Here is a 14403-nt window from a genome sequence, read left to right as displayed (position 1 = left end):
CCTGGGTCTCCCATATTGCAGGCAGATTCTTTGCCATTTGAGTTTAATTGCATTTTACTTTAGCTCTATTATTTTAATCTTTTGAAATTGAGGCAAATTTTATAAATATTCTTCATGTACTTGTAAATATTCTTCATGGGCTTTATAAATATTCTTCATGTGATACTGTTTGTAGCCTGTTCTAAAATTGCTATGCAGTTTCTGCTTATGTCTATTAGCTCAGAATTTTAATTATATAGTTAAATTATCTATATCACTTTGATTTTTCTATTTGCTGGTTACTGAGAGACTTTAAAAAATCTTTATTTTTTTCCCTCGTGGTTCTGTCATTGTTTGATTTATATATTTTGAAGTCATGATATTAGTGAAAGTGAAAGTGTTAGTTGCTCAGTCCTGTCTGACTCTTTTCAACTCCATGGACTGTAGCCACCAGGCTCCTCTGTCCATGGAATTCTCCAGGCAAGAATACTGGCCTGGGTTGTCATTCCTTTCTCCACGGGATCTTCCCAACCCAGGGATTGAACCTGGGTCTTAGGCATTGCAGGCAGATTCTTCACCATCTGAGCCAACAGGGAAGCCTATTAGGTACCTACAAATTTAACTCATCAATTTTCTGATAAATTAAACCTTTTATTATGAAGTGAATTTTTCATCTCTGTTATTTGTTTTATGTGTGTCTTTCTGGGAACAGTTGGATTTTAAAAATATCCAATTTGATCATCTTTGCCTTTTAGCTGAAGCACTTAATTAATTTACAAGTAATATAATTATATAATAGAAATTATATAATTTACATATAATTATATAATTTCTATTAATTATATAAAGTTATAATTTGGATCAAATCTACCATCTTATTTTGCGCTTTTCAACCCTTATTTTCTTTATTTTTCTTTCCTTATTTGTCTTATTTTGGATTGTTTTTCCTTAAATAATCATTCTGGTTTTCCTTTTGCTTGTTTGGAAGTTATACAGTTATTTCTATTCTTTTAATAGATACTTTACATTTTAACATATGTCCATAACTTCTGAAAGTTTAATGTTAATTCTTTACCCAAGACAATGAATGCAAACACCTTAGAAATCTTCCCTCTACCTTCCTTCTGGAATGATATTCTATTGCTGTGTATTTTAAAAATAATCTTTTAAGATATATACATATATATGTATAAATTTTTTACAATTGTAGTGATTTACAACATGAGTTTCTAGTGTACAGCACAGTGGTTCAGTTATTTTTTTTCAGATTCTTTTCCATTATAATTTACTGCAAGATAATAGATTTGGTGGTGCCATAACAGTAGGACCTTGTTTATCTATTTTATACATAGTAGTTTGTATCTGGTAATCCTAAACTCCTGATTTATCTCCCCCTTCCCCCTTTGGTAACCATAAATTTGTTTTCTATGTCTGTGAGTCTGTTTCTGATTTGTACATTAGTTCCTTTGTATAATTTTTTTAGATTCTGCATATAAGCAATATCGTATCATATTTGTCTGACTTCACTTATGATGATGATCTCTAGATACACCTACTGCTGCTGAGTCACTTCAGTCGTGTCCGACTCTTTGCGACCGCATAGACGGCAGCTCACCAGGCTCCCCCGTCCCTGGGATTTTCCAGGCAAGAACACTGGAGTGGTTTGCCATTTCCTTCTCCAATGCATGAAAGTGAAAAGTGAAAGTGAAGTCGCTCAGTTGTATCTGACTCTTAGCGACCCCATGGACTGCAGCCCACCAGGCTCCTCCATCCATGGGATTTTCCAGGCAAGAGTACTGGAGTGGGGTGCCATTGCCTTCTCCCTAGATCCATCTATGTTGCTGCAGATGGCATTATTTCATTCTTTTTAATGGCTGAGTAATATTCCATTGTATGTATATCACATCTTCTTTATCCATCCCTCTGTTGATGGACATTTAGGTTGCTTCCATGTCTTGGCTATTGTAAATAGTGCTGCTATGAGTATTAGGGTGCATGTATCTTTTTGAATTGGAATTTTCTTCAGATATATGCACAGGTATGGAATTACTGGATCATACAGTAACTCTATTTTTAGTTTTTTAAGGAATACCTATATTATTCTCCAAACTGGCTGCACCAATCCACATCCCCAGCAATAGTTGTAGGAGGATTTGGTTTTTAAGACTTGTATTGTTTAAATCTCACAAGATATATTCAATTAACCATTACTAAAAATCACCCACATATCGACCACTTTCTTTGCTATTTATTCCTTCTTGCATTTGGGAATTTTTCCTCTTATTTGCAGGTCTGCTATTTGCAAGCTCTCTAACTTTTTCTGGAAATTTTTCTTATAGTATTAAAGGATATTTTTGTTGGCATAAAATTCTAGATGGCAGTAATTTTCTTTCAGCTCACTCAAGATGCCATGCCAGTGCTTTCTAACTTCAGTTACTTCTACTACCTGTTGGTGTGATTGTCACTCTTTTGAAAAATAATTTGTCCTTTTTTGGCAGTGTTTAGGATTTTCTGTTCTCCAGTTCAGTTCAGTCGCTCAGTCGTGTCCGACTCTTTGCAACCCCATGAATCGCATCACGCCAGGCCTCCCTGTCCATCACCAGCTCCCGGAGTTCACTCAGACTCACATCCGTCGAGTCGGTGATGCCATCCAGCCATCTCATCCTCGGCCGTCCCCTTCTCCTCCTGCCCCCAATCCCTCCCAGCATCAGAGTGTTTTCCAATGAGTCAAGTCTTCTGTTTCTAGTGTTGTGCAATTTTGTTTTGATGTATATAGGTGCTTGAATCCATGGGTTTGTAACTTGTATCAATTCTGGGGGGAAAATGGAATCAATTTGTCTTGAAATAATTGCTTTTGTTTTTTTCCCTTTCAGATGTGATCAAGTGTGTTAGAATTTCTTAATCTTATTCTCTAAATGTCTTGCCCTATCTTCTGTATCTTCTAACTTAAAAAAAACTAAGTCATATTTTATAGATTTCTTCTCATCTGTTTTCTACTGACTAGTTATCTCTTCAGTTATCAGTATTAAAGTCACCCTGGTGGGTCAGACGGTAAAGCATCTGTCTACAATGCGGGAAACCTGGGTTCGATCCCTGGGTAGGGAAGATCCCCTGGAGAAGGAAATGGCAATTCATTCCAGTACTATTGCCTGGAAAATCCCATGGACAGAGGAGCCTGGTAGGTCCATGGGGTTGCAAAGAGTCAGACATGACTGAGTGACTTCACTTTCTTTCACCATATTAATTTCAACTTTTGTATTTTTAGTTCTTGAAGTTTTATTTGATTATTTTTCATATCTGTTTTGTTAGTTTTAATAGATAAAACTGTTTCCTGCAGATATTTTAAGATTTTCTCTTGTAACTTAGGCATGGTAGGCATAATTGTTTTTTTGGCTATGTCTGATCATTTCAACATCTAAAATCTTGATGGATTTTTAAAATTTTGTTGACTCATTCCTGATGTTTTATTTCTAATGCATCTGGTTATTTTATTTTCATGAATATGGATTTACCATATCTTCACTGAAAGAATAAATGAATACCCTTTTCCTTTCTTGAAAAAATTCTATTCTGAGGAGAAAAGTATGAAAGGATATACATCAACTTCTCAGCATTCATTATACCTGTTCAGGGTGAGGGAGAGAAGTATAGAAGTTAACTTTGATTTCATTTGTGGCAATATATATGTTACTTTTCTGATCTGACTCGTAAAACACAGCTCCTTTGAGGCTCTTATAGCTTGGCTACATCACATTCTCTCTTTTTATACTGCTGTTATCTTCTGACCACCTGGTCAAATCTGCCCCCTTTAAAAATTTTAAGACTATGGTCATCTTTCTTTTCATCCAAAGTGTAACCAATTGTCCTGAATGATGTTAACACCATGTGCCTAGTTGATTAAGTCTCATCAGCCTCTTGATCTTTTCATTTCCCATGACCTTTACAGTTTATCCACACACTCAGAGCCACCCACTGGGCACGATGACCACCTGTTGATTAGTTTACTAGAGCTTCCATAACAAAATAACCACAGTCTATGTGGCTTAAAGAGCAGAAACTGATTTTGTCATGATTGTTTAGGTTAGAAGCTTAAGATCAAGGTGCTAACAGTTTAGACTTCTTCTGAGGCCTCTCTCCTTGGCTTGCAGATGGACACCCTCTCACTCTGTCCTCACGTGGTTGTCCCCCTGTATCCTAATCTCCCCTTCTTATAAGGACACTGGTCCTACTAGATTAGGGCCCACTCTATAGATCCTTTCTCCAGATACAGTCACATTCTGCATATGAATTTGTGGGGACACGATTTCAACCACAAAATCTCATAAGAGCTCAGCTTTAAAAGTCAACTGTTCAGATAAGATGGTTGGATGGCATCACCAGCACAATGGACATGAGTTTGAGCAAGCTCTGGAAGATGGTGAAGAACAGGGAAACCTGGCATTCTGCAGTCCATGGGGTTGCAAAGAGTCAGATACAACTGAGCGACTGAATAATAAACAATTCAGATAGCTCACATTCTGACCTCAGCCTCTCTCATGTCCAACCGTTCATTTGGCTACTTCTGCTCCACTTGTTCTCTGAAGGCTCCTCTTGTTCCTTCCCCATTTGTTTTCTCTCACCTATTAGTCCAACTTGTCTTAAAGTGAAGTCACTTAGTCGTGTTCAACTCTTTGCGACCCCATGGATTGTAGCTTGCCAGGCTCTTCCAGCCATGGGATTTTCCAGGCAAGAGTACTGGAGTGGGTTGCCCTTTCCTTCTCCAGAGGATCTTCCCAACCCAGGGCTCGAATCCGGGTCTACCGCATTATAGGCAGATGCTTTACCATCTGAGCCACCAGGGAAGTCTTAAGACTCTTATCTTAAGTTCCTCCTATATCTGGCTTAAATGTCATGATTCTTTCTATCAATAATGTTCAGTAACACTCTTCCAATGATTTGAGCTCCTTTCTCTTTTTTTCATACATTTCTGGCAAAAACCCATCCCTGACTGTTCCCAGTTGATCTATGTTTGCCTACAGTGATTACCAAGGGCAGTTAGAGATAGTCATGCAACAGGAAAGATTAGCTTCTTCATGATTTAGTGACTCAAATGGCCTCAACACAGTTCATAGTAGGGCTTAGAGATTCTATGATGTTGTTCTTACCAACTCTCTTTCACCCTCAATGATCATTTAAAAACTCCTCCTCTCCCCAAAGCTTCAAACCTCCCACTTGCTCACTCACTCTCATTCTCAGCATCACTTACTTCACCAAACAAGTAGGAGACCTATGCCAGGAACTCCTTCACTTTCCCACTACCAAATGTAAAATCCTATTACTTCTGCAGGTACCTGTTCCCCCCGCTTTTTTTTCTTACAGTAGAGGTGCTATGTGGCTTCCTGCTTGAGGCCAGTTCTCCCTTGTGACCTTGGGAATCTACTCCCACTGTTTTCAACATTTCACACTGTTTTCTCTTTTCTGTCATATAAATTTAACCCCCCTGTTTAATGAGTTACTTCCATTAATATTGAAATATATTCAAGCCCTCTTACTTGTTCAGGAAAAATTCCTTGTCCTCATGTCCTCTTCTAGTCACTGCCGCATCCTTCTCCTTCCATTTTCCTCCTGGGGGTTGGTTATTCCCATGAGCTGCATTTCCTTACATCCTACTTCTTCCTTCACAGGCTCTTACAAGTTTGTTATCTCATAATCCCACCAGGTTAACACTTCCAGAGATATCAGTGTATCCATTTAACAGTTTTAGTTCTTATCTTTCTTGCTCTCTTAGCCTCAGTTGACCTTGTTGATCTTCATTTCCTCTTTGAAATACCATCTCCCTTTGACTTTTTGGGACATTATGCTCTCCTAGTTTCTTCTCCAACATCTTATCACTTCTTCTCAGCCTTCTTCATTCAGGCATTAAGTGTTGCTTCCCCGAGGCTCTGTCCCAGTCTCTCTTCTCACTTCTGTGCTCTTGACCTTCTGTTCTCACCAAGGCCACAACTTTCTTAAAAGCCCATATGTGCCACAGGATATTTGCACATGGTGTATTCTTTACATAGCATATTCCCTCAAGCCCTCCCCCAAGTCATTATGGAAAGAATCTTCTACTCATCCTTCACATTGAGACTTAGGTACCACCTTCTCAGGAAACCTTTTACGACCTCCTTGTGGTACCTCTGCAACACTAGTTGCAGTTATAATTTACATTTATTTACATGATTTGTTAAGTGATAAGCTTTCCCATTGGAGGTAAGCTCCATAATGGCAGAGACAATTCCTATTTTTATTATAATTTTACCTCTAGCACTTTATAAAATTCTGAGTACATAGTAGGTACGTAATAAAGAAGTATGGAATAAAATAACTGAAAGGATAAACATTTTGAATAATGTATCTATGGAGTACCAAGATGGGAATTTCCCACATGTGGTTAAATACATGATTTTGAAACTCAGGGGAGAGGTCTGGACTAGAGAGATGAATTCAGAGTCTAATTGCTGGTGAGTGGTAATGAAGCCATGATGGCTACAAGATTTCTCAGGGAATGTTTATGGAGAGAAAGAAAAAGAGGGGAAAGAACAAGAATCTTGAGACATTCACATTAAATGAATTCAAGCAGAGGATGATTCATCAAAGGAGGCAGAAGTTGTATATGCTGTCCACATACTACAGATTTTCCTTGGAAGTCCTAATTTTAATATTCTGCCCTTTCAGCTGACATATTTCACAACCTAATTTTTGGCTCAGAAAAGAGGGCATCTATAAAACAAATATAAATCTAATTTTAACACTTGGTTTATTAATTAATAATGATATAATTGTATTAATGTGTATAGTGATTGATAAGATTGACTTAGTTCCTCACTGTGATTATTGCTGGTAATAGTATCCTTTTAAAATAGCTAGTATACATAGCAATTACAGTTTTTATAATTTTAAAATTATAGTTTAAAATATTTTTGAACTATGTTTCTAAAAGCTTGCCTAAATGTAAATGATCTGTTTAATTTTTGTCTTTTAGCCTGAAAGTACTTTGCTGATTATTTGTGAGGATGGCTATGTTCTTGAAGCTCCGTTTCCAGCTATAAAGGAGGACAAGGAGGACCGTGATGTAGTTTCCTATGAAATCAAAGACATGTGTTTAAAATATTTCCATTTCACAAGTGTCAAATCTAAGATTCTGGTATGAAATATCCTTGAAGCATTGTCTTCTAATTATTTTCTTTCTTATGATATAAAACAGCCCGTGTTAAGTGCTAGGAAAATATGAAGAAGTTGATACAAACTTTTAATTTAAGGAGCTTATCTGGTAGAAAGCAGCTAACTGTATTAGAAGGAGGTAATAAATAGATACTAAAATCACAGTGCAAAGAAAAGAATTTTAGGGGCATGCAGAGGAAAGAATATATGGTTCTGATGGAAGGATGAGAGGAGGTCAAGGATGACTTCATTGAGCATACATTTAGTATTTAATGAAAGGGAAGGATTTTGAGAGGTTAAAAATGGAAAGGCAATAAAAGCTGGGAGAACATCCTGAGGGAAGGCAGAATTGCAAGAGTTTTGTTGTTTTCAAGAAATGAAGACTGGGCCATGAAACAGAGGGATGCAGTTTGTAGAGGAGTTTGACAGGAGTCTGTGACCACCACAAAGGACCCCTTAAATTCTAGCCAAGATGTTTTATTTCTTAGGCCACTGAAATAAATTGTTAAAAGGTGTTTTTTTTTTGTATTTTTAATTTAATTTTTAGTTGGAGGATAATTACAATATTGTGATGGTTTCTCCCATATATCAGCTATAGGTATACATATGTCCCCTCCCTCTAGGACCTCCCTCCCTCTTCCCTCCCCATCCCACCTCTCTAGGTTGTCACAGAACATGGGCACAGGCTGTCTATTTTACATAAAGGACAGACCAAGGGATGCCAAGGGAACATTTCATGCAAAGATGGGCTCGATAAAGGACCAAAATGGTAGGGACCTGACAGAAGCAGAAGAGATTAAGAAGAGGTGGCAAGAATACAGAGAAGAACTGTACAAAAAAGATCTTCACGACCCAGTTAATCACAGTGGTGTGATAACTCGCCTAGAGCCAGTCATCCTGGAATGCGAAGTCAAATGGGCCTTAGGAAGCATCACTATGAACAAAGCTAGTGGAAGTGATGGAATTCCAGTTGAGCTATTTCAAATTCTGAAAGATGATGCTGTCAAAGTGCTACACTCAATAAGCCAGAAAATTTGGAAAAGTCAGCAGTTGCCACAGAACTGGAAAAGGTCAGTTTTCATTCCAACCCCAAAGAAAGGCAATGCCAAAGATTGCTCAAACTACCGCACAATTGCACTCATCTCACACGCTAGTAAAGTAATGCTCAAAATTCTCCAAGCCAGGCTTCAGCAATACATGAACCGTGAACTTCCAGATGTTCAAGCTGGTTTTAGAAAAGGCAGAGGAGCCAGAGATCAAATTGCCAACATTCACCGGATCATCAAAAAAGCAAGAGAGTTCCAGAAAAACATCTATTTCTGCTTTATTGACTATGCCAAAGCCTTTGACTGTGTGGATCACAATAAACTGTGGAAAATTCTGAAAGGGATGGGAATACCAGACCACCTGACCTGCCTCTTGAGAAACCTGTATGCAGGTCAGGAAGCAACAGTTAGAACTGAACATGGAACAACAGACTGTTTCCAAATAGGAAAAGGAATACGTCAAGAATGTATGTGGTCACCCTGCTTATTTAACTTATATGCAGAGTACATCATGAGAAGTGCTGGGCTGGAGGAAGCACAAGCTGGAATCAAGATTGCCGGGAGAAATATCAATAACCTCAGATATGCAGATGACACCACCCTTATGGCAGAAAGTGAAGAGGAACTAAAAGCCTCTTGATGAAAGTGAAAGAGGAGAGTGAAAAAGTTGGCTTGAAGCTCAACATTTAGAAAACGAAGTTCATGGAATCTGATCCCATCACTTCATGGGAAATAGATGGGGAAACAGTGGAAACAGTGTCAGAATTTATTTTGGGGGGCTCCAAAATCACTGCAGATGGTGACTGCAGCCATGAAATTAAAAGATGCTTAGCCCTTGGAAGGAAAGTTATGACCAGCGTAGACAGCATATTAAAAGCAGAAACATTACTTTGCCAACAAAGGTCCATCTAATCAAGGCTTTGGTTTTTCCAGTAGTCATGTATGGATTTGAGAGTTGGAGTATAAGGAAAGCTGAGCACAGAGGAATTGATGCTTTTGAACTGTGGTGTTGGAGAAGACTCTTGAGAGTCCTTTGGACTGCAAGGAGATCCAACCAGTCCATCCTAAAGGATATCAGTCCTGGTTTGTTCATTGAAAGGTCTGATGTTGAAGCCGAAACTCCAATACTTTGGCCACCTGATGTGAAGAGCTGACTCATTTGAAAAAACCCTGATGCTGGGAAAGATTGAGGGCAGGAGAAGAAGGGGACAACAGAGGCTGAGATGGTTGGATGGCATCACCAACTCAATGGACATGAGTTTGAGTAGGCTCGAGGAGTTGGTGTTGGACAGGGAGGCCTGGCGTGCTGCAGCTCATGGGGCTGCAAAGACTCAGACACGACTGAGTGACTGAACTGAGCTGAAAGGACACAGTGGGGAAAGGAAAGGGTGAGATGATTCGAGAGAGTAGCATTGAAACATATATATTGTCAGTTTTTGAGGAGAGGATTGGTATGATCAGTCATATAAATTTGGAAGTTAATTCTCCAGGGTAAACAATAAAAAGGTGAAAGATGGGAGGTCAGGATGCTAGTGTTAGGGAGCTTTTGCAATACCCAGTTGATAGAGGCTAAGGATTGGAGAAGGCAATGGCACCCCACTCCAGTACTCTTGCCTGGAAAATCCCATGGGCAGAGGAGCCTGGTAGGCTGCAGTCCACGCGATTGCACAGAGTCGAACATGACTGAAGTGACTTAGCAGTAGCAGCAGTAGCAGAGGCTAAGGATATAAATCACTTTGCCACCAACGGTAAATCACCTTCTTTTACGGACTATTTCAATCCACAGAATTCATGGGTTGACAATGATAGCTATGAGAAAAATTTTACTTAGCTTCTCTATTAGGAACAAAGGCAAAATAATTTCTATAAAACTGGGATCAAATTCATGTTGATGTATGAGGAAATCAAACCAATACTGTAAACCAATTATCAATCAATCTAAATGAATATTATAAAGAAAACAAAAAACCAGGATCAGTGAGAGTTATGCAGAAAGTCATTTCAAAGATTTTAAAAATTTAATGGTAAAGATATATTCCCAAATTGATAATAATTAAAAAGAAATTTTATCTTTGAATTATGAAAGTATGATATCACATTTACAGGAGACTTGGAAAATACAGAACAAGGTTACATATAATTCCACCATATATTATAATTATTTTTTAAAATAGATAAGAGTTTTATCAATATCAAACTCTCAGAAATTAATAGAATGAATATATAGGGAAGTAGAAGGATACAGTAGACCTGGAAAGCACTGTGAACCAATTCAACATAATTAAGATTTATACAATTTTCACACAGTAGTAGGATACTAATTCTGTTCAAGTTCCCATAGACTATAAACTAGTAGACTCTGGAACATATCCAGGGACATAAAACAAGGTGTAAAAATTTCATGGTCTAAAGGTATTGAAATCATACAAAATCTATTCTCTTACCAAATTGATAATAATTTTTAAGTGACATTATTTGTTGCATTAGAGCTATGAATTTTCCTAGGGCTCTATCTTCTATTTTCTAATAGTGTGAATGAATGAATTACAGTTTTTTCTTAAATCCCTTCATCTCTTTTGCTAAAGAGATTAATAGAAATTGAAAGGAGAAAGAAACAAAAGGAGCTGAAGGAGAAAGAAAAGCAAGAAAGAAGGAAAAGGCTAGAAACAGCGATGGGCGAAGATGCGGAAGAGGAACTCCAGGAAGAAGAGGAGGAGGAGGAAGAGGAGGAAGAGGAGCCCTTACCCGAAATCTTTGTTCCTTCAACCCCCTGTCACATCCTCTGTGGATTTTACTCTGAGCCAGGAAAGTTCTGGCTTTCTTTGGTGAGTAATAATGTAATAAATTTTTATCTCAGTACTAATCCTATATACGTATTATTTTCTATCACATTCTTAATTCCTTACTCTGTGCTAAGACTTCAGTTGTCATCTACTATTGAAGGCTTGGATTTTGATAAATGAATGTGTTAGTTTTTATATCATCTTAAAATATTTTATATGTCTATCTACTATATCTTTTATCTATGACAATCACACATGTTTCAGAAGGTCAAAGGGAAGAAGAATCAAAGATAGAAGAGCAAAGAGCTAAGAGGTTTTCCAGGTGAGTCTGTCGTTTTAAAATTTTGAGCATGATGGCAGCACAATCCACTGGACTTGGTTACCTTTCATTACCTACAACTATGCTATGTAGCCACATGGAAATCTGGGTAAATGGCTGTTTTTATTAATAGATGATCACAGTGCAACCATCAAAGAAACTGAGACTTGGCTAATAAGGAAGCACAGAAAAATGGGAGACAGATACCTGGGAATGTTACCCTAGTGTGACAAGTACATCTCCTAAATACATAAAATATTTTATTGATCTAATTGCAAAGCAAGATTTCCTTCACTATATAATAAATTTGTCACAAATTCACATAGAAATATATGTGAAAGGGGGCGGTCCTAAGATGGTGGAGGAATAGGATGGGGAGACCACTTTCTCCCCCACAAATTCATCAAAAGAATATTTGAATGCTGAGCAAATTCCACAAAACAACTTCTGAATGCTGGCAGAGGATATCAGGCACCCAGAAAGGCAGCTCATTGTCTTCGAAAGGAGGTAGGACAAAATATAAAAGATAAAAAGAGAGACAAAAGAGGTAGGGATGGAGATCCATCCCAGGAAGGGAGTATAAAAAAGAGAGAAGTTTCCAAACACCAGGAAGCACTCTTACTGGTGGTCTGTGGCAAGCCCTGGAATCTCAGAGGGCAACGTAACCAGGAGGAAAAATAAATAAATAAATAATTAAAACCCACAAATTACATGCCTAAAGGCAACTCCCAGTGGAGAAACAGCCCAAACGCTTGCTTCCACCACTAGCAAGTGGGGGCTGGACAGGGAGGCACAGGCTGCATTGCTTAGGGTAAGGACTGGGCTTGAATGCCCCAAGGGCAATCTGAGGGAACTAACTTGAGATAGCAACCCAGACTGTGGGATAGCTATCCTGCGAAAAGCCCTAACCTAGAGTATTGTGAAGTAAAATAAAGTAAAAATAAAAAATTTAAAAAAAAGTAAAAGAGTCAATATATAATGAAAATGCAACAAATGAGATAAAAAACACTCAGGAGGGAACCAACAGTAGAATAATGGAGGCAGAAGATAGCATACATGAGGTAGAAGATAGAATGGTAGAAATAAATGAAGTAGAGAGGAAAAAGAAAGAATTAAAAGAAATGAGGACAACCTCAGAGACCTCTGGGGCAATGTTAAACGCCCCAACATTCGAATCATAGGAGTACCAGAAGAAGACAAAAAGAAAGACCATGAGAAAATACTTGAGATAATAGTTGAAAACTTCCCTAAAATGGGGAAGGAAATAGTCACCCAAGTCTAAGAAACCCAGAGAGTCCCAAACAGGATAAACCCAAGGTGAAACACCCCAAGACACATATTAATCAAATTAACAAAGGTCAAACACAAAGAACAAATATTAAAAGCAGCAAGGGAAAAACAACAAATAACACACAAGGGGATTCCCATAAGGATAACAGCTGATCTTTCAATAGAAACCCCTTAGCACAGAAGGGAATGGCAGGACATACTTAAAGTGAAGAAAGAGAAAAACCTACAGCCCAGATTACTGTACCCAGCAAGGATCTCATTCAAATATGAAGGAGAAATGAAAAGCTTTACAGACAAGCAAAAGCTGAGAGAATTCAGCACCACCAAACCAGCTCTCCAACAAGTGCTAAAGGATATTCTCTAGACAGGAAACACAAAAAGGGTGTATAAACTCAAACCCAAAACAATAAAGTAAATGGCAATGGGATCATACTTATCAATAATTACCTTAAATGTAAGTGGGTTGAATACCCCAACCAAAATACAAGACTGGCTGAATGGATACAAAAGCAAAACCCCTATATATGTTGTCTACAAGAGACCCACCTCAAAACAAGAGACACATACAGACTGAAAGTTAAGGGCTGGAAAAAGATATTCCACGCAAATAGAGACCAAAAGAAACCAGGAGTAGCAATACTCATATCAGATAAAATAGACTTTAAAATAAAGGCTGTGAAAAGAGACAAAGAAAGGGACTACATAATGATCAAAGATCAATCCAAGAAGAAAATATAATAACTATAAATATATATGCAGCCAGCATAGGAGCACCACAATATGTAAGGCAAATGCTAACAAGTATGAAAGGGAAAATTAACAATAACACAATAATAGTGGGAGACTTTAATACCCCACTCATACCTATGGATAGATCAACTAAACAGAAAAGTAACAAGGAAACACAAACTTTAAATGATACAATAGACCAGTTAGACCTATTTGATATCTATAGGACATTTCACCCCAAAACAATGAATTTCACCTTTTTCCCAAGTGCACGTGGAACCTTCTTCAGGATAGATCACATCCTGGGCCATAAATCTAGCCTTGGTAAATTCAAAAACACTGAAATCATTCCAAGCATCTTTTCTGACCACAATGCAATAAGATTAGATGTCAATTATAGGAGAAAAACTATTAAAAATTACAACATGGAGGCTGAACAACACGCTGCTGAATAATCAGCAAATCACAGAAGAAATCAAAAAAGAAATCAAAATATGCATAGAAATGAATGAAAATGAAAACACAACAACCCCAAACCTATGGCACACTGTAAAAGCAATGCTAAGGGGAAGGTTCATAGCAATACAAACTTACCTCAAGAAACAAAAAAGTCAAATAAATAACCTAACTTCACACCTAAAGCAACTAGAAAAGAAAGAAATGAAGAACCCCAGGGTTAGTAGAAGGAAAGAAATCTTAAAAATTCGGGCAGAAATAAATGCAAAAGAAACAAAAGAGACCATAGCAAAAATCAACAAAGCCAAAAGCTGATTCTTTGAGAAGATAAATAAAATTGACAAACCATTAGCCAGACTCATCAAGAAACAAAGGGAGAAGAATCAAATCAACAAAATTTAAAATGAAAATGGAGAGATTACAACAGACAACACAGAAATACAACGACTCATAAGAGACTACTATCAGCAATTATATGCCAATAAAATGGACAACGTGGAAGAAATGGACAAATTCTTAGAAAAGTACAACTTTCCAAAACTAAACCACGAAGAAATAGAAAATCTTAACAGACCATCACAAGCACAGAAATTGAAACTGTAATCAGAAATCTTCCAGC

The 14403-nt window shown here is 37.6% G+C and overlaps 1 protein-coding gene across 7 annotated transcripts in view; it reads left to right on the top strand.

Annotated features, from left to right (window-relative positions):
* The window catches only part of CFAP44 (cilia and flagella associated protein 44), a 124518-nt gene that overhangs the window by 40319 nt on the left and 69796 nt on the right, over positions 1-14403 (top strand). For all 7 annotated transcript variants that reach the window (XR_011249206.1, XR_011249199.1, XR_011249208.1 and 4 more), the window contains exons 16-17: positions 6983-7144; positions 10793-11032. Coding sequence is in view for 2 of the 7 variants with exons in the window: in XM_069553377.1 (XP_069409478.1) it covers positions 6983-7144; positions 10793-11032 (402 nt within the window). In the remaining 5 variants the exon portion in view is untranslated. The remainder of the gene's footprint in view (positions 1-6982; positions 7145-10792; positions 11033-14403) is intronic.

Source organism: Ovis canadensis, chromosome 1, assembly GCF_042477335.2.
Source record: "Ovis canadensis isolate MfBH-ARS-UI-01 breed Bighorn chromosome 1, ARS-UI_OviCan_v2, whole genome shotgun sequence".
Classification (NCBI taxonomy): Eukaryota; Metazoa; Chordata; class Mammalia; order Artiodactyla; family Bovidae; genus Ovis; species Ovis canadensis.
The sequence above is the reverse complement of the archived record's forward strand: the minus strand, read 5'-3'. Positions and strand labels throughout refer to the sequence as shown.